General features: G+C 36.3%; 3 protein-coding genes across 3 annotated transcripts; 2 read left to right on the top strand and 1 right to left on the bottom strand.

Moving 5' to 3' along the window:
- Positions 1 to 2,305: 2,305 nt before the first annotated feature.
- Positions 2,306 to 3,237, top strand: LOC118348894. Its single transcript, XM_035691451.1, has 2 exons — positions 2,306 to 2,468; positions 2,570 to 3,237. The coding sequence occupies exons 1-2, from the start codon at positions 2,306 to 2,308 to the stop codon at positions 3,235 to 3,237; spliced, it is 831 nt and encodes a 276-aa protein (XP_035547344.1).
- Positions 3,238 to 6,886: 3,649 nt separating this feature from the next.
- Positions 6,887 to 19,409, top strand: LOC108984055 (non-lysosomal glucosylceramidase-like). Its single transcript, XM_018955882.2, has 18 exons — positions 6,887 to 7,758; positions 8,112 to 8,222; positions 8,379 to 8,435; positions 8,600 to 8,676; positions 8,766 to 8,865; positions 10,089 to 10,162; positions 10,827 to 10,927; positions 11,391 to 11,494; positions 12,752 to 12,805; positions 12,910 to 12,965; positions 13,062 to 13,100; positions 14,927 to 15,068; positions 15,368 to 15,552; positions 15,935 to 16,002; positions 16,209 to 16,281; positions 16,704 to 16,765; positions 16,907 to 18,173; positions 18,837 to 19,409. Exons 1-18 carry the CDS (start codon positions 7,678 to 7,680, stop codon positions 19,096 to 19,098), a joined length of 2,913 nt encoding a protein of 970 aa, XP_018811427.1. The 5' UTR covers positions 6,887 to 7,677; the 3' UTR covers positions 19,099 to 19,409.
- A 1,981-nt stretch (positions 19,410 to 21,390) lies between these two features.
- LOC108984056 (disease resistance protein RPM1-like) lies at positions 21,391 to 24,246 on the bottom strand. Its single transcript, XM_018955884.1, has one exon. The coding sequence runs from the start codon at positions 24,244 to 24,246 to the stop codon at positions 21,391 to 21,393; it is 2,856 nt and encodes a 951-aa protein (XP_018811429.1).
- Positions 24,247 to 26,589: the final 2,343 nt, after the last annotated feature.

Here is a 26,589-nt window from a genome sequence, read left to right on the forward strand (position 1 = left end):
ATCCCCTAAAAAATCCATAGACTTGCCACTAGCACCAAGTTTGGCCAAAAAGTCCGCTGCTATATTAGCCTCTCTAAACACCCAAGTAAATTTGACATTAAGCTCTCTAATAAGACATTGAGCTTCCTCCCAAAAACCCCAAAGGTACCAATAATTACAGACACCTAAGACAAACCATCCCACTATCACACTAGAATCCGACTACCATAAAATTCCTCAACCCAAGATTCTTACACATCTGAAGGCCATCAATTACAGCTCTACACTCCGCAATAGTATTTGTGGCTTGCCCATAACAGTTCCTCCTCCACCGGACATGCCAGGATTACCGCAAGAACCCCCGTCAACATTTAATTTCACCCTCCCCTCCTCCGGCAACTCCCACGATACATATCTAGGCGTTCTACTCTCCAAAGCCACTATAGGACAGTTTAAACCTGTTAAAACCCTGGCGTCATGAGGGCCTATCTTTTTGAACTTCCTCACCATGTTCAAAGATTCTAAAATAAAACCTTTAACCATTCAAATAACATTCTTCCACTCAAAATTCAACCCCTTCATACGAGCCGCACAACAAGCTCGCCAAAGTGCCCAAGAAATAAAGATAGGAATAATATCTTGTAACCACCACACTTGTGAAGATTGCGAAGCACGGCACCACCATAAATGCATCAAACCCTCCCAAACCTTTGTAGAAGGCATTTGAATTCCAAAAATAGCTACAAAATAGTTCCAAACCTTCCTTGGACCCTCCCCCTCACATAGAATATGATTCACAAACTCAACTTGGGAAGCAAGACAACAATGATATTTTGAAACCATTGGGATACCAAGTTTCTTAACTACCTCATCTACCAGGATAGCTCTACGTCGTGCACACCAACATAAGAAAGACATTTTCTTAGGAATAGTAGCATGCCATAGCCATTTCTTCCAAGGGCAAATATTCCCATGAGATCTCACAATATTCCAAGCTGATTTAGTATTAAAAGTACCATCTATGGAATGTTTCCCTACCAAAACATCCGATCCCTCACGAATGTGAACTTGAAAATTCTGTTGATAGTGTCCTCATCCACCAACTGATGTATCATCTGGACATGGCATTCTGCCCCATCAAATATATCTTGGATTTGAATTTCTCTATCCCCCACCTCCATATTTCGCTCAACAATAGCACCATCACTCAGCCAATTATCAAACCAAAAACTCGAAGAGCCATCACGAACCAACCATCTAGAGTTACATAAAACCAAAGGGAGAGCCTGAATGACCCCTCGCCAAAACCGAGACCCTCTGGATCCACCAATCAATGAACTAATATTGGAACTTCCCACATATTTAGACCGAAAAAAATCTGACCAAAGGGAACCACCATTCAACAATTTCCAAGCAAATTTCATAAATAATGAGCTTAGTACCTCGGACAAATTACGAATACCAAGTCCCCCCTCCTCTATTGGGAAACAAATATTCCGCCAAGAGACCTATTTACGCTTCTTAGTATCATCACTGGAACCCTAAAGAAAATTTGAAAAAATTGTTTTCAACTTCCCAAAGATTCCTTTAGGCAACTATTGGCTCTTCACCAACTATATATTAAAGCATTTTGGTGAGGGTCAACAAAAAATTCATGAACCATCGTCGGCAACCCATGGTGCTTATATGTCGACAATACATGAAGATAGAAAAATAGTCCATCGATGGAATAGAGATTTGGCACTATAGCCATGGGATACATGGCCTGACTATGCATGGCTGTTGGGGATTGGGTCAATTCGGTCATGGAGTGAGCTTAAAAAGACTAAGGAGATCGAATAGGGGTGGGTGCCCACCGCCTGTCCAAACCCTGCCTGGCAAGAGTGGGGTGATGGGTGGGGGTGTGTAGATGATCGTGGGGAGCAATCCGCTCCTGGCATCTAGACAGGGACACTTGCCCACCCTAGGGCCCAACCCTCCCCTCCACCCACCGCGACGGAGATGTGGGGGCGGGATCGGGTGGCCCGTCTGAAGGGTGAGTAGCACCCCTAAGATCAAGTGGGATTAAGGCTACCAACCATATTACAAATGTATATGATATTAATTTTAATCTAATCATCACATGTAATCACGTGCACTTCAGTTACTATGTACCTTTTTTTTCTTTTTTCTTTTTTTTTCTCGCCAATTACTATGTACCTTAGTTGTATTCCTTTATATATTTCGTGTATTTCATTCATTTGTACAGTTTCAAATAATACAAGTCTCCCAAAATTTTCTCTCCATCATGGTATCAGACTTAACCCTAACTCAATGACGGTTCATTATGCCCATCGACGATTCGTCTTCTTCTTCTGCCGTTCCACGCCATTCTCATGAGGATGATTTGAATCCTTACTTTCTTCACAGTGGTGATCATTCTGGAGCCATTCTTGTCTCCCAACCACTGAATGGAGATAATGATCTCACATGGAATCGATCCATTCTATGTCTCTTATCGCAAAAAATAAACTTTGTTTTGTTGATGGTGCTCTGTTGATGACTTCTAAAACTGATCCAATGTATCACGCATGGATATGATGTAATACAGTTGTTTTGTCATGGTTACTCAACGCTTTGTCAAAGGAAATTGCTTCTTCTATCATCTACATCGATTCGGTTGAAGATATGTGGAATGATTTCAAGGAACGATTTTCCCAAAGCAATCAGCCCCGTACTTTTCGGATCCGAAAAGCTATTGTCTCCTTGATCCAAGAAACATCTTCCGTAAGTTCTTATTTCACTAGATTGAAAAGTTTTTGGGAAGAGATGTTTCATTTTCGCTCCATGCCTCCGTGTTCATGTGGTGTTGTGAAAAAGATTGTTGAATATCAACAAGAGGATTATGTTTTGCAGTTCTTAATGGGACTCAATGAGTCTTATGCTCATTTATGGAGTCGGATCTTACTTTCTGATCTGTTTTCTCTGGTAAACAAAGTTTTTTCTCTTATTTTTCAAGAGGAAAAACAATGTGAAATTGTTTCTGACTCTTTACCTTCCAACGAAGTTGTTGTTATGTTTAATAACCGTGATTCTAGTAGTCATGATTCTATGAAAGGATCTATTGGCCCCAAGAACAACAAGCAATCTGTTACTCGCAAAGAACGCCCTTATTGTACACACTATGATTTATTGGGTCACACGGTTGATAAATGTTACAAAATCCATGGTTATCCACCTAGATATAAGGCAAAACCTAGAAACTCCACTACTAATTAGGCCACTGCTAGCCAATCAATTTCAGATTCGGTTTCGGTTCCACATTTTCCTTTTTCTCAAGAGCAATGTCAACATCTCTTTACATTTCTTCAATCTCATTCTAACCCATCTTCTGTGAATCAAGTAGGTACAGTTTCTTCACCCGCACCATCATCCTCATCTACACCTACTCCTTCATTTTTGTCTTCATCTTTTAGTATATATTTTGATTATTTTTTTAATTTTTTTAATATGTTGCATGGCACTACATTGTGATGCCACATCAAGGAGATAAAGTGAGTGATATAAATTAGGTAGCATTACTCTATAATTATCTATCCAAAATATTTATTTCTATTATCTCCATTTGACCTTTCTTTACATTTTTAAAAGAAAATTTTAAAACTTGATGGGCTATGTCACATCATTATAGTGGGATAGGACTAAGCTAATAGCATAATTTGTTGAATTTTCTTACATTTTAATACCAAACTTTCTAACCATTAAATGCTACATACAAAAAAATATGAAAAATTGATAGTTAAAAAGATGATGAATAAAAAGTCCATTCAATTTTAAAAGAGAAGTGTGTTAGGTTTACACACAAATCTTATGTAAAGAAGTTTATATGTTGAATTTATATTTATTTTATAATAAAAAAGAAGATATTACACCTTAAAAAATTACATAAACTACATTAATATGTAAACTTAATGGGCAAGCATTTATTTTTATAAAATATAAGGATGCGTTTGAATGTTAAGATAATTTTAAATGATTCAGGTTGATTTATAAATAATAATATTTTATAAATTTTATTGAGATGTACTTGAATGTAAATAATTTAATATATATATTTAAATATATAAAATAAATTAAAATAAATTTATTGTTTTATAAAAAATTAAAAAAACATTACATCTCATCAATAATTAATTTGACTGATATAAATTTGTGTTCGAAACGTAGCTTAAGAATTTCGATTTTAACAACTTTCTCACCGACATCCGTCGGTTTGTACGCATCAAAACAAACACCGGAGCCACGCGTTAAGTATGGAAACCCAGTAGTGGCATTTACAAGCCTTCATTGCGACCAAATGCGATCTTGAATGCATGGTCTGGTCGGGGGCCCCTCCAAACACCTACACCAACGTTTTAACAAAAGCATATTGCTAAATGTATACGATATATCAACCTCATTATTTGAAGCCACGCAAAGCAAACTAGCTATATAAGATAGATTGGACATACACACCAACTCGATCGAGAGCTATTTTCCAATTAAATTCCTTCCCACAACTATAAGGTTAATTAGCTTTGTGATGCTGAAAAAGCCCCCATGCCAGCATTTATTCATCATTATAACCCAAAGCATATACATTCATGCTAATGTCGGAATATAAATGAGGTGATATCGTTACATTATGACATTATATATATATATATATATCCTGTAATTAAAATTGCTTATAATATAATCAGTTTTAATCATATTTTATTATATGATAAAGTTAGAATAATTCCATGCATATGCTTACTCTAAAACTATTAATAAATGATTTTCAGAATCTTTGGAGTTTTTAAATCTGGAGTGGAGTGGAGTGGAAGCATCATGTAATCCTTCATTAAAAATAACATATATCATTTCATCATGTGACAAATATATGGTTTTTTTAAAGTTTAAGTTAAAAAAAACAAAAAAAAGCATCATGTAATCCTTCATTAAAATATATATGTATTTTTAAATAAATAGATAATGTTTAGATATAAAAAAATTCTCAACTTATTTCATCTAATTATTATAATTTTTTTTAAAATTTTTATATAAAATATAATAAAAAATTTAAATTTTAAAAATTTTAAATTTTAAAAATTTTAAATTTTAAAAATTTTAAAAAGAAGATATTACACCCTAAAAAATTACATAAACTACATTAATATGTAAACTTAATGGGCAAGCATTTATTTTTATAAAATATAAGGATGCATTTGAATGTTGAGATAATTTTAAATGATTCAGGTTGATTTATAAATAATAATATTTTATAAATTTTATTGAGATGCGTTTAAATGTAAATAATTTAATATATATATTTAAATATATAAAATAAATTAAAATAAATTTATTGTTTTATAAAAAATTTAAAAAATAATACATCTCATCAATAATTAATTTGACTGATATAAATTTGTGTTCGAAACGTAGCTTAAGGTTACGTTTGGATGTTGAAGTGAGTTGAGTTGAGATGATAAAATATTGTTAGAATATTATTTTTTAATATTATTATTATTTTAGGATTTAAAAAAGTTGAATTTTTTATTATATTTTATGTTGGAATTTAAAAAATTTGTAATGATGAGTTGAGATGAGTTGAGAATTTCTACAATTAAATTCCTTCCCACAACTATAAGGTTAATTAGCTTTGTGATGCTAAAAAAGCCCCCATGCCAGCATTTATTCATCATTATAACCCAAAGCATATACATTCATGCTAATGTCGGAATATAAATGAGGTGATATCGTTACAATAAGTTTTAATGATATTTTATTATATGATAAAGTTAGAATAATTCCATACATATGCTTACTCTAAAACTATTAATAAATGATTTTCAGAATCTCTGGAGTTTTTAAATATGGAGTGGAGTGGAAGCATCATGTAATCCTTCATTAAAAATAACATATATCATTTCATCATGTGACAAATATATGGTTTTTTTAAAGTTTAAGTTAAAAAAAGCAAAAAAAAGCATCATGTAATCCTTCGTTAAAAAATATATATATGTATTTTTAAATAAATAGATATTGTTTAGATATAGAAATACTCTCAACTTATTTTATCTAATTATTATAATTTTTTTAAAATTTTTATATAAAATATAATAAAAAATTTAAATTTTAAAAATTAAAAAAAAAAAAAAATATTAAAAAAAAATATTTTATTTAAAAAATCTTATCTCATTATTCGAATCAATCCTTAATTTGCTGTAATGACGTGAAGGGCTGAAGGGAGCTTGACACAGTAGCCTACTTTTATAGAATCTTCAATCTCCCAGAGTAGCGTGGATTTTGCCCTTTCAAGTCTCAAGTTGAAGCTTTGGTCCAAAATGGATGGCCGTGGGCATGGGAAGTAATAGTCCACACCATGACCACTTTGCATGTAGTCTAAACTACATAATAACTACAAAACCACCGCCATCAATTATTTATTTGTGCGGCACAATCGTCGACACCCAAACACCACTTTTACTGCTCATCATCATCATCATACAAATCTATTTTAATAGTAAATTACAAATTATAAAAATATAAAAATATAAAAAAGTAGTGATCCAATGCACAGCCGACCATATTTATATTCGGTAGTCCTGCGCCCACCCAACAATCCACCGTCACCCCCTCGGTACCGTACTAAAATAATATCATTTTGGTACCTTTTAAAAGTAGTGGCCCAGGAAGAAAGAACAAAGAAAATAAAAATAAAAATAAAAATAAATTGATATGATTTAACGTAATTTATCGGATTATAAATTTATTTTTATTTATATAAATATTTGAAAATATAATTTTTTATTTTTTATTTTTATAAATTATTTTTATTTATTGAAAAATCAAAACATAAAGAAAGTAAGCAATCTCAGTCTGAAATAGACCAACAACAGGAGTATATACATTCAATACCTTTTCAGTTTTCACTCTCTCGCTCTCTCCCGCTCTTGATCCAGCAGAAACAGACACCGCAAAATATTTAGACAGTGAAAGCTATTCTTTTGAGAGAGAGAGAGAGAGAGAGAGAGCAGAGCAGAGCGTAGCGCCACCTGGCGATCCCGGAGGCGGTGTTCAGACGCTTCAAAGTTACAGGCGGCGGATCCTGTGCACGCCACGCCACGACAGCGCTTTTCGATACTATATGCCCATGTCCATCCGACCAATCAATTCATAATTACTCGAGACTCCTTTTCATTACTATCAACGTTTTGTTTTGTTTTGTTTTGTTTCCCTCTGTTCTTAACTTCCTTTTACTCTAAGTCGAATCCCGATATATTCGGTCCTCTTTTGACGTTTCGGTGGATTGAATTTCGGTGTTTTGGGATCGGATCGGATCGAATCGGACGGCTCCGAAGGTTTGAGGATAGTTTAGTTTTTCGGATCGTGTGATCGAGACTGTTGTTCGTATATTTAGGCACAGACAAATGGAGGAATCACATTTATGATCTTTGTTTCGAAGTCGAAGCAAACTTCCTTGGTTTTCCCTTGTACGCTTTGATCGTTGTTGTTTGGAGCTAAAGGAAGTCGAGTGGTATTTATAATCGCGTTTCTGAGAAGAATTTGTGGGGGGAGTTTAGACGGGTTTTGTCTGAGACTTGAGCTTTATAGTTTTTTGGTACTTTGGTTGGGATTGCGCAAGTTTTTTGAAAAATATTTGTGTGGTATATATATTATAGAGGATTAGTCGACATGGTTAGTGGGAATTTGTTCCATTGTAGAAAGAATTCATGGCCGCCCGAGGAGTATATCAGCAGGAACACTCTGCAGTTGGTAAGCTTTTATGTCGCTTGCATTTTTTTTTTTTTTTCAAAAATTAATTTCTAATATTCATTGGACTCTATTTGGTTGCTGAGAAACTTTAAGAATGAAAAAAGAAAATGCAGACTTTGAAAACTAGAATTTTCGCTTTATTTACCAGATAGATAGAAATTGAAAAGAAACAATATCCACTTAGAAGGATTGCTGTGCGATTTAAATTGTAGTGATGCACTTCATAAGTGGTACATTGGTTTTGTCAAAACAATTATTGTCCATTACATGAAAGTTGATTGTTGTATTTAGGATATCTGGTTTTAATATTGTACGTTGACTAATTTTTCTTTTTCTGCGAGTGTTTTTTGTAGTTTGATTTCGATAGTTCTGCCCCACCGGAACAAGCCTGGAGGAGGAGATTAAATAGCCACGCTAATATTCTCAAAGAATTTAGTGTCACATTTATGGACGCAATAAGGATGGTAAGAGATTGTTCTCTTTCTTATTAGTTCACTGATTGTGGAAACAGATGTGTGCAATATTTAATCTTGTGCATAGCTTATCCTATATTTATATAGATTTTCAATTTCCTTTCCCAGTTATGTCCCACTCACTATTTTTTAATTTTGAATTTCAAGGTTCGACTAGGTATACGATTGTGGTCCTATGTCAGGGAAGAGGCTTCACATGGGAGGGTAATTTCTATTTTTCCTTAATGGAGAGGTCATTCATGTTAGATCTATTTGACCTCCTTAATGTTCAAAGTCCAATGAACGAATAAAGAAATGTTTTTACATTAGTTTAGACCATTGAAACTTAGCTTCAGAAACCTGAACTGCGACTGGTATTATCTCTGCAGAAAGCACCTATTGATCCTTTCACTCGAGAAAGTTGCAAGCCATCAGCATCTCAAGGGGTTCCGCTTGGAGGGATGGGGTATGTGATGTATCAAAGTATAATGCTTCATTTCTTGTTTGTAATAACGTTTATTAATCATAGAGGATCTACCTCTGTTTATATCACAGGAGTGGCAGTATATCTAGAGGTTTTAGAGGGGACTTTAGGCAATGGCAAATTGTTCCTGGTATATGCGAACCTTCACCTGTCATGGAAAATCAATTCTCGGTAATGCTCTGACTTAGCCTCATCTACTTGCCATGAGGTTTCTATTTTCAAGATATATATGATCCGTACGTTTTGACATTTCTGTGTTTTTGACATTCTCTACTTATCTGGTGTTACAAGCCATGGTTTTTTATGTATTTTTTGCATGCCATCTCAGATAAGAATTGCATGCAGTAAACTCTTTATGTGAGCGTATAACTGAAAATAGTTTGGTAGTTCATAGATCTTAGTCTATTGTGATAAGAAGCATATTATGAGTTGAAGTGCTTCCGTAAAATCATTGTCGCTAACTGTGAACTGAATCAAATGTGAAACGAGATATTTTCTGTTAAAAATTTAAATACTGAGAGCTATTATATGTAGATATATGATGAAGCAAAAAAGTTATGGTATTTATGACAGAAAGATGCTAAGCATGCACCAAAAGATCTTGTTTCTTCATAACCTTCCTCTCTTTCTCTCTGTGCCTCTCTCTTTGTGCATATGTGTGATCAGAGGCCTCATACTTCTCTTATTGGTGAAAGTTTACATTTTAAGAGTTTAGTATGCCATTTAATTATATTCTGAAGCAAAAGAAGAAAAATGAAATGAGATAAGTGAGATAGTTGCTGGATACTGAATACTGTTAGCAGTAAGAATGAGCAACAGCCGCTTAGTCAGTCTTGCACAAGGAACCAAGCAATTATTGTTGGCTTCAAAATGGGATATCACTGCTTCACAGGGCAGGCTGAACTCTAAGATCATCTGGAAACTATTCTGCCTTGTGATAAAATTACAAAACAAATAAGTCATGGGTCTCTTACCACTCTTATTTTCATTGTCATAGATGCAACACCACTGGAGCAACAATCGGTTAAATAAGTCTATTAGTTATGCAGCCCAAGCCTAACATGGGAAGCAGAAGGGTGGAGAAACGAGAAATCATCTTATCTTTTTGACGTCAATTATCACCACACTTTAGGCAAATTGAATGTGTTAAGGGCCTTCTCATTTGTTCTATTTCCAACAAAGGACCATGTTAGGATTTTAAACATTAGGAAAGTGTAATGATTTCCCCACTCAGTTAGATAAAGAGAACCTTGATTTATAAAGACTGATATTTGTATGTCCTCTTAGTTGCTGTGGAAGAAGCAAAAGATCCCTGTCCTACTGTGCAAAGTTGGCATGTGGATTTGGAACCATGAATTTACTTCTGATTCTACTCTGTTCTTTTGCTATTTCAGATTTTTATATCAAGAGATGGTGGGAACAAAAATTTTGCATCCGTTTTGGCTCCAGGCCAACATGAAGGGCTGGGGTAAGAAAAAATCATTAAGTTTTAAACACTTTATCAAAGCAATCATGATTTGAATTTACAGGTTATTGCAATATTTCAGTCCCAATGCTCTTAGTTTGACATGATTTGAATTTACATGCTTATGTACAGATGCTCCTACATAAGTTTTAACTTATTCCCCTAGTATGATCCCGTGGATCTTCCTAAGTGATTGTGTGTGTCGCTATGGATATTGACTAGTCAAATGGTTTGGAGATAACCTGACGTAAGACCTGCCAAAACAAAATTATAATTATGCCTTTTGATCATATTGTTAAATTGGGAATCTGTTTGCCCTTTTAGGCATGAAAAGGCAGTCTTGGCACTCTCTCGTTATTAGGAGAGCGATATATATTGTAGATGAATGTTCGATAGTGATCTAAATTAAGTGGACATTGGCAGATTTCAATAATCAACTATAAGGTCCTTGACTTCTAATGGAGATGCCATTAAGAGTTAATACCTCTACTAGATGGATTCTGAAGATCCTTTTTTTAACTTCATGACTGAGAGCGACTGTTCTCTGGTTTATTATTGAGTGAGGGAAGAATGGAAGAAAGAATGTATGAATCCACTCATTTCCTCTGATTTAGAGGTTTAAAAGCGGAAATTAGATCTGTTACTGATTAGTTTCATGCACTGACAGGAAATCTGGTGATCAGGGTATATCATCGTGGGGCTGGAATTTAAATGGTCAGCATTCCACATACCACGCTTTGTTTCCAAGAGCATGGACAATATATGATGGTAACATTCCACTCCATTGTTTCTATTTGCTGTATGTACAGATATCTTAGGTAATTTCATTTTGCTGCATGAACTACCACTCAATTGTTGCATACACCCCATAAACGTTTGACTCACAACTTCAACCAAATTTTAAAGTTTCAATGGCAATTTTTGTCTCCACTTGAAATTGCTTTAGTTTGGATAGGCATATATATAAAAAGACAAAAATACCTTAAAATTAAAGCTCTGTCTTTCAATTGTGGTGGATGTGCAGTTTCATCTTTTATATGTATTTTGGCTATTTTTGACGGAGGGTGGTAACTGACACTGAAACTTTATTTTAGAGTTTGAGGCATTGAGTAAAAATGTATGTGCGGGAGTCACATTTTGGACATTGTTCATTTTGTTTTCAAGGGGGGGGGGGGGGGATGGAATATATTTTTATCTTGGATTCTTATTTTGATTAACACCTTTCTTGTAGGTGAACCAGACCCAGAACTCAAAATATCTTGTCGACAAATATCACCATTCATGCCACATAATTACAAGGATAGCAGTCTTCCTACTGCTGTGTTTGTTTACACAGTATGTTTATTCAATTTCTCATCTCAGATTACTGTTTAATGACATGGATCCTAGCTCCATAACCACAAAGATGTTTGCAAGAGCTAAACTCTCTCTAAATTCTAGCATCTATTTATGTAGGTGGTTGGAGTTTTAGTAATTCAATGATGTATGCTCATACATGTGAAAGAATAGGTGTATCTCACAAGAAATGCATCTCATATGACTGCTGTCACACGGTTTTATTTGAGTACTGCCCTCAGTCGCATCAAAACAATATGCAGTATTGTCATAATATGCATTGCTGATTTTTTTTAATAGGCCATTGCTGGGTTTTTTTTAATAGGCCGTTGCTGATTTAAAAAATACTACAAAATGTCGTATCTTTTTCCATTAATTCCATTAATATTTTATCATCTTTATTTTCCGTTAATTCCATTAATATTTTATCATCCCTATCTATATGCCCGATCCCTTTCCATGTAAATCTTTTGGAATATCTCATTCAATTATTTGTTTGCATTCCTTGACCTGAAAACAGTGTCCATGCTATTTAGCATGGTTACTGATGTCCTTTTTTAAAAAAGAAAAAGAATGGTTACTGATGTGGAGTAGGTAATTGTGCTGTAATCAAATGTGCTTTTTAATTCAAGTCTGGTTGTCCAGTTTCTCAAGCAAGCAAATATAATGTGTTTTATAATTTAAACTTGAATTTGCCACCAACAATTTGCATCAGCGAGCGAGCCTCTAACTCAAGAAGCATCTTCAAAACTTGAAAGAACAAGTTGGAGGTTGAGGTCGCTGGTTCAAGACCAACCGGATGCCTTTGTAAATTACCAATAAAATAATGTATACTGTTTGCATTAAAGCTCTTGTCATAAAAGTTATGAGTAAATCCTCTCATCTTAGCAGACTGTAGATAAAGCCAAAGACATTTTTTTATATAAGTATAAATTTCATTGAAAAGTGCAAAAGGCGCACTCATGTTTACAGGATGTATATAAGATAGTCACCTATCTAGAATTAGAAAACGATAAAAAAAATCTGGAGATTAACCCATTAAATTCTATTGAGCTCCTCCATTGTTTGTTCACGGTCCTCAATATTTCTATCAAATCCTGTTACTCATCTCAGCAACCTGTATACAAAGCCAACAATGAGTAGTCTGATGACCTTTGTGACTCACTGTTTAAGGGACAGTTTAGTGCATTTTCTGATAAGTAATATTTTGGTGATTTTGATTACTGGTTTTGAGACTGGTACTTTTTCCTGCTGCAGTTGGTTAACACTGGTCGAGAAAGGGCTAAAGTCAGCCTTCTATTTACGTGGAAGGTAAGATTACTTCTTGTTGCCAGAGTTTCGTTACCCTTAATCCAAGCAATTAAAAGGTATAGCATGGTTTCTTGGATATTCAGTCATGGTTTCCTCCTTTGCAGAATTCAATTGGTGGCATCTCGCATCTTTCAGGAGATCATGTTAATGAACCATTTATGTGAGTACATGTGCTAAAAAAAGTTTATTTCTTTCCTTCATGTTCCCTGCATCTTATCGGTATATATTTTTTACTTTCTTCTCTTTCTTTTGATAGAGGCGAAGATGGAGTCTCTGGCGTACTTCTACATCACAAGCAAGTCATAAAACCTTAATAGCTATATATGACGGTTGGTTTGCATATTTCTCTTGATTATTTCAATGCTTTCATACATTAAGTGAGGGCAAGGTATTTAACAGAAACACCCCCAGTGCTGTGAACGCACAAACACAATGGGAGAGAGAGGAGGTGGGGGACAAGGGGAAGACTATAGCGCCCTATCAAGAGAAAAAAAAAAATATGCCTAGTACAAAAATAAATGAGGTCTGCATCTACGGTCTTTGTAGTAAGTTATTAGGGAAGAAATAGCTGAAATCAGTAGAGTAAGAAAAATAAATAGTTATGTTACCAATCTAATTTAGATAGATTCAAATGTTTTAAGGACATATTAGGAATGAATTAGCAGATAATATAAAAGCATCTGAATAAGCTCTACTCGGCATCTGCCTTTTACTATCTTATTCATGGCAGACACCTGATGAGATTGTGTATTAATATATTAGGCCGCTTTGGTGTTTTGGGCACTCCTTGTTCTGAACAAGTCATAAAATGATCGAAACACTAAAAAATGTTAGCATAATTTTGGAAGTCATCACGACTTCTAGGCCTTGCTCTTGATTCAACCACCTCTAACGCAGTTTTACACCTCAAGCCTGATTTCTTGAGCAGGTTAAGGCACTTGGGACGTGGATTTGTTTTGACTCATTGGGGTGTTTTTTGTGGGGAAAAAATACAGTCCTTATGAAAATTATTATCCTATATGCGGCAATTTTGGTAGACATTTGGACTTGAATTTTAATGACTCACTTAAAATCAATATCTCAATATCTAGGAAATATGTGAATTAGTTATATTATTTTATCGGTGGCATTAAAAGATTTGCCTACTCTTGGAAATTTATTTAAATCTAAAAAATAAGCCTTTTTATATCTTCAGAACACTAATGGTTAGAAAGTCAGAGTAAGTGAGATAGTTGCCTTCTTATTTTTATTTTTTTTCCTATATGTCATTGTCAGCATCTCGAAACTCCTGCATTGTTTTATACAGGCAATTAAAACCCCCTATCTGTTTGTATGGTTTCTACTTGCTAAATATTTTGGAAGCTTGAAAGCTAAGAGAAATAAAATTATTTGACTAGTGCATATGCATTTTGAAACAATAGAAAACATAAAGCAAGAGATAATCTTTTAGTTTCGGGCAGTAAGTTCCAATTAGAAAGAGTGTTGACCCACCCATGGGTAGCCCCAAGTGGTAAGGGCGAACTTGTGTGCATGAGCCCCATGTCACAGGTTCGATTCACTTGGGATCAAACTGCGATTTAAGTGGGAGGTCATGGCGGTGGGTTTCTGTGCTAGTCTCCCCGGGGGTTTAGGTTCCATGGGTGAGTCCTAAGGACTTTGCCATGGGGTGGTTCCCGTCATAAAAAAATAAAATAAAAAGAGCGTTGAATGTGATGTACATGTAAAATGGATTGGTGATGCCATCTAGGATGCAGGCATTAGATGGTTCTTTGTAGGTGTGGCAACTTCTCTGGAAAAATACCCTACCTTTGGTTGGGGAATGGTCAAGGTGATTGTTTTGTGGCTCTTTTATTAAGGTGCATATTTCTTGGTGTCTGCGTCCTTTTTGTTTTGTTGTCTTGCTCAACCAATGTTGTATTTTGCATAATTTCTATTTTCTGTGTTTATTTGAAACTTTTGTTTCTGCTCATATGCTATATGCTCAAGGAGAAACATTATTATTAGATGGAAGATTTGAAGTTACTGTCATTCACAACATCGTCTATTTTTTTTTTTTTAAATGAACTAGTTAACTCTGTGACTAGATTTCAATTGTTTCTTAGGATTATGCCAATGTTGCAGGACTGCGAAAGGCAATCCACCTGTTACTTTTGCAATAGCTGCATGTGAAACTCAGAATGTGAACGTGACTGTTCTTCCTTCTTTTGGGCTGTCTGAAGGAAGTTGCATTACTGCAAAGGACATGTGGGATAGAATGGCCAAGGTAATTGTTCGTTATTGTTTTCCTTTTCAGCCAGGGGCTGGGGATGGTATGCGTCTTTTCTTTGCGCCTTCTTTTTTCATAAGGAGTCACTATAGTTCTCTGGTCATTTTTTCCATATAGAGCTTGGAACTGAGTACATAGTGGCCATACTCAATTACTTTTGAATTTTTCGGTTACTAAGGTTCCGCGTATGTAGAAGTCACAACTTCATTACAATTTTTAAGCTTGTGATTGAGTATTGACTCTAAGGTTTTAATGCTTGAAAGAATTCACTCTAACTCTATTGCCTGTATCTTTAGGATGGTCAGTTTGATCGAGTTAACTTCAGTTCTGGACCAAGCATTCCCTCCTCACCTGGAGAGGCAGTTTGCGCTGCAGTTTCAGCCTCTACATGGGTGGAAGCTCATGGGAAGTGCACCGTCGCATTTGCTCTTGCATGGTCATCTCCAAAAGTAAAATTTTTGAAGGGAAGCTCATACCATAGGTATTATGCTCTCCTTTACCTGGTCTTTATGTACATGTTTGTGTGTTTGGTAAGTTACACTTGAAACTCTTCTCTTAAATCGGATATTACCAACTTGCCTATGATTGCAGTGGTAATTTAAGAAGTTGTGTTTTGACCTTTTCAAATATTTTGAGTAGAAAGGTTTGAGAAAAGATGTGTACATTTTCAGGCTCATAATAATTAATATTTACAAGTATGTTATAGGTACTTGCTAGTTTAAAATCAAGTGGTGAATTTCTGCACTCCCTTGTGTGTAATGATTGGAAATTGTGTCATTGTCTTTTGTGTGACAATTATTTCCTAAGCATATTCATCTTTCTTTTGTTTGATTTTCTTTTTCTTTTTCCCTTTTTGGTTGTAGGAGGTACACAAAATTTTATGGCACATCTGAAAGAGCCGCCTTGAACTTGGTGCATGATGCACTAACTAGTATGTATCTTTTGGTTTAGATCTGTTCCATATTCTATTGAAGCCAGGCCCTATTATCAGGCCACCATTTGCTGTGTTTAAGTACTAAGCTACTGAAATAATGTAGTTTGCTCTTTTTCATTTTTGTTATAAGCTTCCCAAGGGTGATGTATGTTTGAGAATGCTATGCGTCTTATGACATGATATTATCTTGAAATCTTGAACAGATTATAAGCGGTGGGAAGAAGAGATAGAGAATTGGCAAAGTCCTGTCCTGAATGATGAAAGGCTTCCAGAATGGTAATACTAGTCAAACTAATATCATTTTCTACCAAAATTTCCCTTGGTGTTATAAATTTGTGAAAGGCTTCAGAAGCCCATCAGCAGAAGCCTTTTTAGTCTTGATGTTGGACATTCAAATCTTTCGATGTATAAATTGTGCCAAAATCTTTTATAATTCCAAAAGTTGTCTCGGGTGCCTACAAGGAACCTTTCATGTTTGGTGAGCTCTTGGGCACCCTTGGTATGCTTATTCTCAACAAATACTCCACAACTTCCACATAATGGGTCTCAAAATCACATCAATAGCACTGGGTCTTTATGGCTTGCAAATCTTGTCCCAGTGATTCGCTCGAGTAATTGGTGATTTTGACTCTGCTATTTTTTCTTGATTTCTTTACTCTTTCATGGTAGATACATAATGCTCTGTCCCATATTTGCAGGTACAAGTTCACGTTATTTAATGAGCTGTACTTCCTGGTTGCTGGTGGAACAGTCTGGATTGGTAGTCTTCTATGCTATCTTTTGCATCTTAATATTTTACTAGGAGAATGTGGTTTCCTGAGAACAATGTTATTAGCAATGTCTTTTGCCTGTGGCTACATGTTTGTCAGAAATAACAGACTGCTTTAATCTTTTTTAACAGACTCTTCTTCTTCAAACATGAGAAATGATCAGCATCAATTAGTAGACGTGGAAAATACTGATGTCAGAGTAACTGAAGCTAAGGACAGCAGAAAAGACTCGGTTTTTCAGCATACTAAAACTGGTACTGAACTAAAAGACAAAGATGAAGATGTATTTCCAAACTGTTCTTGTGAAGATGCTGCAGTGGTTCCTGTGAAGAAGGGACATTCCAATCACCCTTTGCGGCCCCTCACATTGCCGGACCCACCAGATGAAAGTGATGATGTTGGAAGGTTCCTATACTTGGAAGGTGTGGAGTACATCATGTGGTGCACATATGACGTACACTTCTATGCTTCATTTGCTCTTCTTGAGCTGTTTCCTAAGATTGAACTCAATATTCAACGTGATTTTGCGAAGGCTGTGTTATCTGAGGATGGAAGAAAAGTAAAGTTTCTGGCAGAGGGGAATTGTGGAATTCGTAAGGTTAGAGGAGCGATTCCTCATGATCTGGGAACACATGATCCGTGGAATGAGATGAATGCATATAATATTCATGATACAAGCAAATGGAAGGATCTGAACCCAAAGTTTGTGCTTCAGGTGTATAGAGACTTCGCTGCAACTGGGGATATGTCATTTGGTGTTGATGTTTGGCCAGCAGTTCGTGCTGCCATGGAATATATGGAACAGTTTGATCGGGACGATGATGGTCTCATTGAGAATGATGGGTTCCCAGATCAAACATACGATGCTTGGACAGTGCACGGCGTGAGTGCTTATTGTGGATGTTTGTGGCTTGCTGCACTCCAAGCTGCAGCTGCGATGGCTGTTGAACTAGGCGACAGAAGTTTTGCCGAAAGGTGCAAAAGCAAATTTTTGAAGGCCAAACCATCATTTGAGGAAAAATTATGGAATGGTTCTTATTTTAACTATGACAGTGGCTCAAGTAGCAACAGTAAATCCATACAAGCAGATCAACTGGCAGGGCAATGGTATACAGCATCCTCAGGGTTGCCTTCACTTTTTGATGATTTCAAAGTAAGAAATTCTCTTCAGAAAATCTTTGATTTCAATGTAATGAAAGTTAAAGGAGGCAGAATGGGTGCTGTAAATGGGATGCATCCCAGTGGAAAGGTGGATGAGTCTTGCATGCAATCACGTGAAATATGGACTGGTGTCACCTATGGAGTGGCAGCTACAATGATCTTAGCTGGAATGGAGGAGGAGGCATTTAAAACTGCTGAAGGTATTTTTATTGCAGGCTGGTCAGAAGAAGGATATGGGTAAGTTCCTTGCATGTGCCTTAATCATTTGCATGTGATTTGATGCCTCGTTAACTTGATCAAATATATCAATATTTTCGTTTTGATCATATTTGTGGTGTGGGATGACCAACAATGATAACAGCGATTACCTACTGATAACCATGACATATTATTTATCAAAAAAACTATGACATATTAAACAGGGTAGAGATTTGTGTTATATTACTTTAGCTGAACTGGAGATGGAAATTTTCACGAAGCTGCAAATATTATACAATGCCAGCCAAAATCAGCTCTTTGAGCCAAGTTTAGGGCTGTTTGGTGCTTTCTGAAAATTTGGTCAGCCTTGGTCCAGATGTAACTCCTCTCTGGTTTATATGAAAACCATACTGATATTGCTTAACAATTGACCATACAATGCCTTTTCCATTTATGTTGAACCTGTACAACTTAAAACAGCCCTTTGTTAGAAGTCCAACCTGGGTAGATTATCCTTGGTTGGAACTCGGGTGTGTGCTCTGTCCTCCGCCAAACATAATGCAATGTGTACCTGTCAGTATCCCATGTAAGATGCAAAGACCTCACAGTTTGAAACTGCATATGTTAGGGGGCTGTTTTATCTTCTCTGATAGGCTCTATATGTATTTAATTTGAGACATCTTCCTTTTCTGTCACTTGCAGATACTGGTTCCAGACTCCGGAGGGATGGACAGTGGACGGGCACTTCAGATCTCTTATATATATGAGGCCACTCTCAATATGGGGTATGCAGTATGCATTATCATTGCCCAAGGCAATTCTTGATGCCCCTAAGATTAATTTCATGGACAGAATCCACTCGTCTCCTGGTAGTTTTAGATCCTCTAACAATGAAACAGGCGTTAGAAAGATAGCCAATAAAGCAAAGTGCCTTGGAAATTCTGTTTTCCATTGTGCTTGCTGATTGTAGCTTGTAGGGTTCGTTCCATCATTCATTGTAAAGAAGTGTTTATCATATTTATCCTTTCTTCCTCAAACCCACTGGTAGAAATGGAACACTGGTTTAGGTTTGGGGGAAACTGTTTCTTTTAGAAAATGGCCATAAATGGTCAGGCAGCAATCCTGCCAATCCATTTACATCATATATAGAGTAGTAGGTCTTTCCCTTTTATCAATTTTTCTTTTTAGAATTTTTTTTACTTTCTTCTTTGTTGTAAAGTGAATAGGTAATAATATCCTTCATCGATTTAAAACAAAGGGTACTTTTTAGTTTTATGTGTTTTTGTTGTTACAGTTTGAATACTGAACAAAAATTTAATTCAAGTCTATAAAGTGGAGGATTCCAACTGGGCCAGATAGTTTACCTTAATCTCTTGATGCAGCTCTCTCTTTAACCCTATGTTACCACCATCTTTCTGTCAGTTTTGTGATAAGCATCTATAGCCTATATAATCTCTAATGCATTTTCTTTGTATTCTATTGAATCATCTCATTATTTCATTTTATTTATTTTATTTTATTTTATTAATCTATCCCAACCTTTTAGCTTGATTGTATATATAGTCTTTGTTAGCACAATAAATCCACTCCATTTTTTTACAATAATATTTAAGAAAATGTTTGAAAGATGAAATATTTCCATCATTTATGATTACTATTGTTTTTTTTTTTTTTTTGGATAAGACAAAATGTATTAATTTTAAATCAAAATAAAATAGCCTACTATACAAAATCCTATCAAAACATGATGCATCGGCTTTGCAAAGTTAATCTAGTGAGAGCCTAACAAAGAAGGTTAGAACAGCTTGAGCATGTGACGCCAGCACCAAAACATGATACACAATAGTGTGGCATCTTTTTCAACACAAGCTGCATGCGTGCACCAGCTTCAGTACTAGGAAATTAATACATGATAGTCAGCTAATTATTCCCCTATATTTAAGGGTTTGCATCCGTACCTGAATTTTTTCCGATCCGATCCGAAACCCGGACATCTGGGTCAGTTAGGGCAGTTATTTGCTTGGATTGAACCCGGGCGGGTAAGGATGATATTATACCCGCCTACATCAGGTTACGGATGTGGGTTGGAGATGAGGATACTGAATATCTGCATCCCGAGCTCATCATATAAAGGTCCTCATTTGTTCAATTCAAGAGTTTTAAGGGTTGATGAGTAGCTAGTTATTATGAATCTGGAAAAAAGAAAACATTTCACCATTAAATAGGCCGTTCAAATCAGAATCAAGTGAACTAATCGGAAAGAACCAATGACTCTTTGGTGGGAAAGTATTTTCTTCCATGAAATTCCTCTTTTTCCATGAATGAGACAAAGGGATGTAGCTTTCCTTCCATGAAATTCCTCTTTTTCCATCAGATGGAGCCAAAATCTTTCCTATTATTGTGAAGAATTTCAACCGAGCTAGCTATACTACAAAGATCATTATTTATTGATGGTTTCTTTGATCGTGACCTCTATATAATATATTCATTAAAAAAAATAAAGAAACAAAGAACATTGTCGCCAATCCATAATGGTTTTTATCAATTCCTTGGGAAATACTGGTGGCTAGATATGATCAAAGGAGAATGATCTCTCCCCTCTGCATATATGTTCACAGAGTCTTCGGTTTAATTTAATTGCTAGCTTCTAGTATTTATATTTTGTTGTCGATTAATTGTGGCTGCAAAAAATATCTATGCACCCTCTGGCCTATCTGCGATCTTCATGACAAACGATAATGAGCATTTACAATCTTTACAAGTGTACACTGTATGTCTGTGTTTCACATTACTGTTGGAGACACACACACATATATATGTATACACACACACACACACACACACACACACACATATATATATATACACACACACATATATATATATACACACACACATACGCAAAATCATTTACAAGACCACCATGCACTAATTCACTACCTGGTCTCGTGCATGCATGGGTGCGTGCGTGCGTGCCCTTACCATCATTGTCCTCTTGAACCACAAGTAACCTCTGAGCCCCGGCCAAGCATTGCAGCCTGCCTGAACTGTACTGCAGGTAATCTGTTATCCAACTATTAGAGCTAATTTACATATATACAACTTCTGAAACACAAGCTAGCTTCAAGCATGCAGCCTCCACCACTGTAGATCACCTTCTCAACCACAGGTTCCCCTAGATCCAAGTACAAATAATATTTACAGTCTTTTTTTTTCTTTTTTCTTTATCCTTTCTTTTTTCTTTTTGTTTTTTTTTTCACTTCCAACGTGATTCAAGGTCATGGCTTGTTGTGGTGATAGCACTGGGCCTAGGAGAATTCTCTCCATCACAAAGATCCAAAGTATTGACCTCCCATCCACCTTCTCTCCAGTAAGTAGAATAGACTTCTGGGATGTGAGCTACCTTCCAATAATCACTATCCTTTACATCTGGACTAAGAGTCTTGATAAACTCTTCGGGCATGTCAAAAAATTCAAGAACTTTCAACTTGGTCAGATATTCAATGCCTAACGGCACCATCTTCAGCAATTCACACCGCTGGATAATTAGCTTTTCAACACAAGGCATTGCTCCCACCTCCACTTGCACGCATCTAAGTTCATTGAATTGGTCAAGGCCTAAAACCTTAAGCTTGTTGAACCCACCCTTCCTGAAATACAACGTGTCTCCCTCATAAACCTGAAGTAATTCCAGGTGTACAAGATTGGGCAGTTTTTGAAGGTGCACAAGTGGATCTTCCTTCAGTCTACTCCATTTCAGATACAATCTGACCAGTCCATGCAGTGATGGTATCCATGGAGGTAATGTCTCCAAACGTCCTCTCAAATACACCCGCTGGATCAATGGAGGCGGAGAAGAAAGGTGCTGCAAATCAATAATCTCTTCCTCCTCTATTGAAGTTAGAGACAGCGCACGAAGGTTGGTCAGTTTTTTTAGAGATGAACATAGAGATTTCCCATCTTCTTTTCTCAGCTTTACAATGCCTAACCTCCTTAGTTGGTACAGTTTCCCTAGCTCCATCATTATAGCGCCATTTGCTTCTATGAAACAGAGCTTCTGTAGGGATCGTAGAGCTCCTATATTGCCTTGGACCTTAAAACCATATCGAGAGTGAAAATATTCGTAAGACTCAAGTTTGAAATGATATACAAGGAGATGTCGAAGTCGATGGAGCTTCAAGATCTCAACAGGCAGTTCAGTGACGCGGGAATGCTTAAGATCCAAAGTCTCTAGGTACTGAAGCTTCCCTATAGTTCCTGGAATGGTTTTAACCTTGGTGCCCTTCAAGCTTAGATATTTCAAATAAACCAGGTTTTGAACATCAATTGGAAACTTTTTTAGACGTGATTCTTGCAGATCTAAAACATTTAGCAGCTTAAAACCACCAGGAAACAAGCTTTGTATGTTCAGTTTTTCTACCACCCGAAACATGAACAAAGAACGGAGTCGAGAAACAGACCTGTTTTCTTGTACGTTTTGCAGTGTGTTATGTATAGATAGGCGTCGAACCTTATCCGGCCACATCACGTTCTGATCTTTAGCAATGGAGGTGAAGTTCTGATCTCTAGACTTTGACACAATTATCTCCCGCAGCACGTCATGGACGCGATACGTTTTGACCCTTCCATCACTGGTTACGGATGCCACTTGCAAAAGACCTCTATTCAAGAGTTCGTTGAGGTAGTCCTCTGCAACTTCTTCCAGTGTTTTCCCTTCTTTGGCTTCGATTAATCCCTCCGCTATCCATAACCGAATCAGCCTCATTTGCTCGATCCGATAGTCCTCAGCTGGGAAGATGCTCAAGTACAAGAAACAATCTTTTAGGTAGTAAGGCAAGTCGTTGAAACTCAGCGAAAGTACTTTCTTCAGATCCTGCAGTTTGTCATTGCCATCAATTTCAGCCCCAAGACTACGGCCAACGACATCCCACTCGTCAATCCTACGGGTGTCTTTTGATGCCAAAACGCCACTGATTGCTACAATTGCAAGGGGTAGTCCCTCACACTTTCTTAAAGTATCTTGACAGATAACCTTCAAATAAGTAGGGCATGCATTCCCTTGAAAGGTTTTCTTACAGAAAAGATCCCAAGATTCCATTGGGGACAAAGGCTTCAAGTTGTAAACTTTACCTACAGATTCCACACCGGAAGAGGAACTGGAGGCCACACCAGCATTACGTGTAGTGAGCATTACTCGGCTGCCACAGTTGTTGTTAGGCAAGGCATATTTGAGAACATCCCATTCATTCAAGTGCCACACATCATCTAGAACCACCAAGTACCTGCTTTTCATGAGCAAGTCCTTGATTATTCTCCTCAGCCGGTCGTTGTTCATGTCGTCCAATCCTTCTGGAACTGGTTTGCTGACTACACTGAAGAAGTGTCGAATCATGTTTTTGAGGAGTTCTTCTATCTTGAAAGATTGAGAAACAGTGACCCAAGCGCGCCTTTTGAAATGTTTCTTCACTTCTTCATCATCATAGACTTGCTTTGCCAACGTAGTTTTGCCCATTCCTCCCATTGCTGCCAAAGAAACCACTTCACGTCTATTGCCACCCTTCACCAGCCACTCCACTAGCTGCTGCTTAGGTTCATCGATCCCCACCAAATCAGTCTTGTCTAGAAGAAGAGCATCGCCTCGACGGTCTTGCCATGTATTTTCTGCACTCGTGGAGCCCGAACCTTGTTTGATTCTTGTGAATCTGGGAAGCAGACTCCCGTGAACTTGGCAAAGATTTTTTATTCTGGATCCGATGGCTTGTACTTCAGAAATAATACGATAACGAGCTTTAATGTTCTTGATACAACAAGATAATTTGTGGAAAGCCCCATAGAATCCATCTGCATGATCATGTGCTTGAAGAACTAGCATGAATTCATCGAGAGCATCTTCAGTTTCATGAGCGATCTCTCTTATTTGCTTAACCCGCACTTTGAATTCTAAGTCACTTTCTTCCAACGCATCTGCAACCTTCAGGAAAGCTCTCATACGCTCTAGTTCTCCTCTCAGATTCAGAACGTCTTCCGGATCCCCTCTCAAGAGTTGCACCTCATTTTCAACAAAGCGAGCAAGCAGCTTGTCAAGCAGACTGCCAACAGTGCTATCTGCCATTAATACTTTGATCTCTTCAGTAACCTTGATCAATCTCTCCAAAGTTCTGAAGACATCTCCACTTTTAACTGTAAGGTACTGATCTTCGGCTTGCCAATGCTAGCTGTGGTCATGTAGTTCTGTCGAACTATATATATATATATATATATATATATATATGTGTGTGTGTTTCTATCATGCATGTCGATATTCTTTGGTTCTTTCCTCCTTTAATTCATCCCACTCCTTTGAAAATATATATAAGAATATTGTTGACTCGTCAATGCTCTCTAAAATTAATACTCAAGTATAAGGACAGCTTCTTAAAATCTATGACCTTCATGAAGAATGTGATATATATGTAAAAGAATGCAGCCAGCTTAGATAATGATATATAACCGTAGGTTGTTAACAAGCAATTCATGTCATGATCAAAAGCTAATTTAAGAAACAAATTAATTAAAGAACCTTATTATATTAATTGCCAAGCGTCAGCTGTTTAAATACGGTTGATCAAACCTAATTAATAATGCAGGGTAGAGCTAGAGACGTTGTTGGTAGCTATTCCTAATTAATTAAATATGGATGAAAGCCGGCCCGCAGATTACGCAATCCAATAATTAGCTAGTGATCATATAATATAATTTGTACGTACGTACGTGTCTAATTAATGCATGATGCCTGCTAATTCCTTATAGTTCATGCTGATCTGATCCTCTTGCATGTACTAGCTATAGGCCTTGCCAATTTTGGCCAATATTGGTCATGATACTCCTGCCCTGGCAAATCATATTATAGGTATATATGATCATTTTCTTCAATTATATGTCCCTATTGGTATGATAAAATTGAGATCTTCTTCAATTAGATGTATTTATTGGACGGTCGAATTCGGATAGAGATAATTCGCAACATCGCCCTAGAATCTACGCGTTATATCCCTATCGATCCGAAGTCCATGCCCATTGGATCGATCGGTTCAACTATACAAATATATAATTGACTATATGTAGTACTAGTTACTAATTAAGTTACTGATAATTTCCAAAACTTGTGTGGGAATTGAGCTTCAAGTCTTCATTGATTTAAAAGATTCTTTAATTTTAGTACGTAGTACATGTAAAAAAATAATATTGGAAGTACTGGACCTTTCAATAAAGTTAATTAACCATTTCTAGGAAAATTACAGCCCCGATCGACCTGCATGTCTTATTCTAATTCTAGCCCACTAGTCAAAGTCAGCTCATGATGGAAAATGTTTAGATATTGCCTTGCTCGATGATCTTCTTTTTCATTTTTTGTTTCAAGTAAAGAAAAAAACAAAAACAACTGTTGATCAAGTATATATGTTCTTTTCCTGTGAAATTCAAAGGTAGACTTTAGAAACTCGTGTGTTGAATTTTCATGCCTGCGTTCATATGGCTTTTCACATTAGTAGTTAGTCCCAAGATTACGGCCGCCAGAGAGTAGTACTGCTCCTTATGGTACCATGCAAATATATATTTCATGTCCATGCCTTAATTTGCAGATAACAAAACAAAGAGAAAAGTTGTATTTTTTTATTTTTATTTTTTTATGAAGTGACACTATGATCACATAATTAAGCTCCTTGCAACCCTAATATATGTTGGGGAGCCACTCAAGAAAGAGGAGCTAATTAGAATCAAAGGAACTATATATATATATATATAGAGAGAGAGAGAGAGAGAGAGAGAGAGAGAGAGAGAGAATAATCAATAAAACAGTGTCTTTTGAAAATAGTCAGCACTCCCCCAAGCGATAGAATTACTTTGTAAAGGAATATTAATGTACGTACGTATGTATCATATGACCAAGTCTTTGTATACTGTAAAGAAAATGTTTAGGATGTAGTTTCATGATTCATGTACTTTAATCATAAAAGATTGGCTTTTACTATATATAGTTGAAAGCCACAAAGGTTAATATAATATATGATGCGTGCACTAAACTTAATTAATTGATTGCTTGAGATCAGCATGATTCGATTAAACTTTTCAGTACTCTTTCAATATCCTCAAGAAGGAAGGAAGGATAATAAGAGAGAATTTCTGCGTGCTCAAGATATATAAAAGATATTATAAAGGATTAATTGTCCCTTGAAAAAGGAATAATTCAAGTACTCATCGAGATGCCATCAAAATAGGAAGCGCATGGGCCCCAGGGGCGTGCAAGTCGATCGCATGCATTTATGCGCGGCTAGTTAAAGAAGTACTGGCCGTATGCATGCATGGCGGCAAGGAAATAAGTTTGATCAATAGATCATGAATATATTTCATGTGGAGGGGCACATAGCGATATTTGAAGATTGGCGAATGGCGATAAATTAGGAACTAAATCCAACTA

The sequence above is a fragment of the Juglans regia genome, chromosome 7, assembly GCF_001411555.2.
Source record: "Juglans regia cultivar Chandler chromosome 7, Walnut 2.0, whole genome shotgun sequence".
Lineage (NCBI taxonomy): Eukaryota > Viridiplantae > Streptophyta > Magnoliopsida > Fagales > Juglandaceae > Juglans > Juglans regia.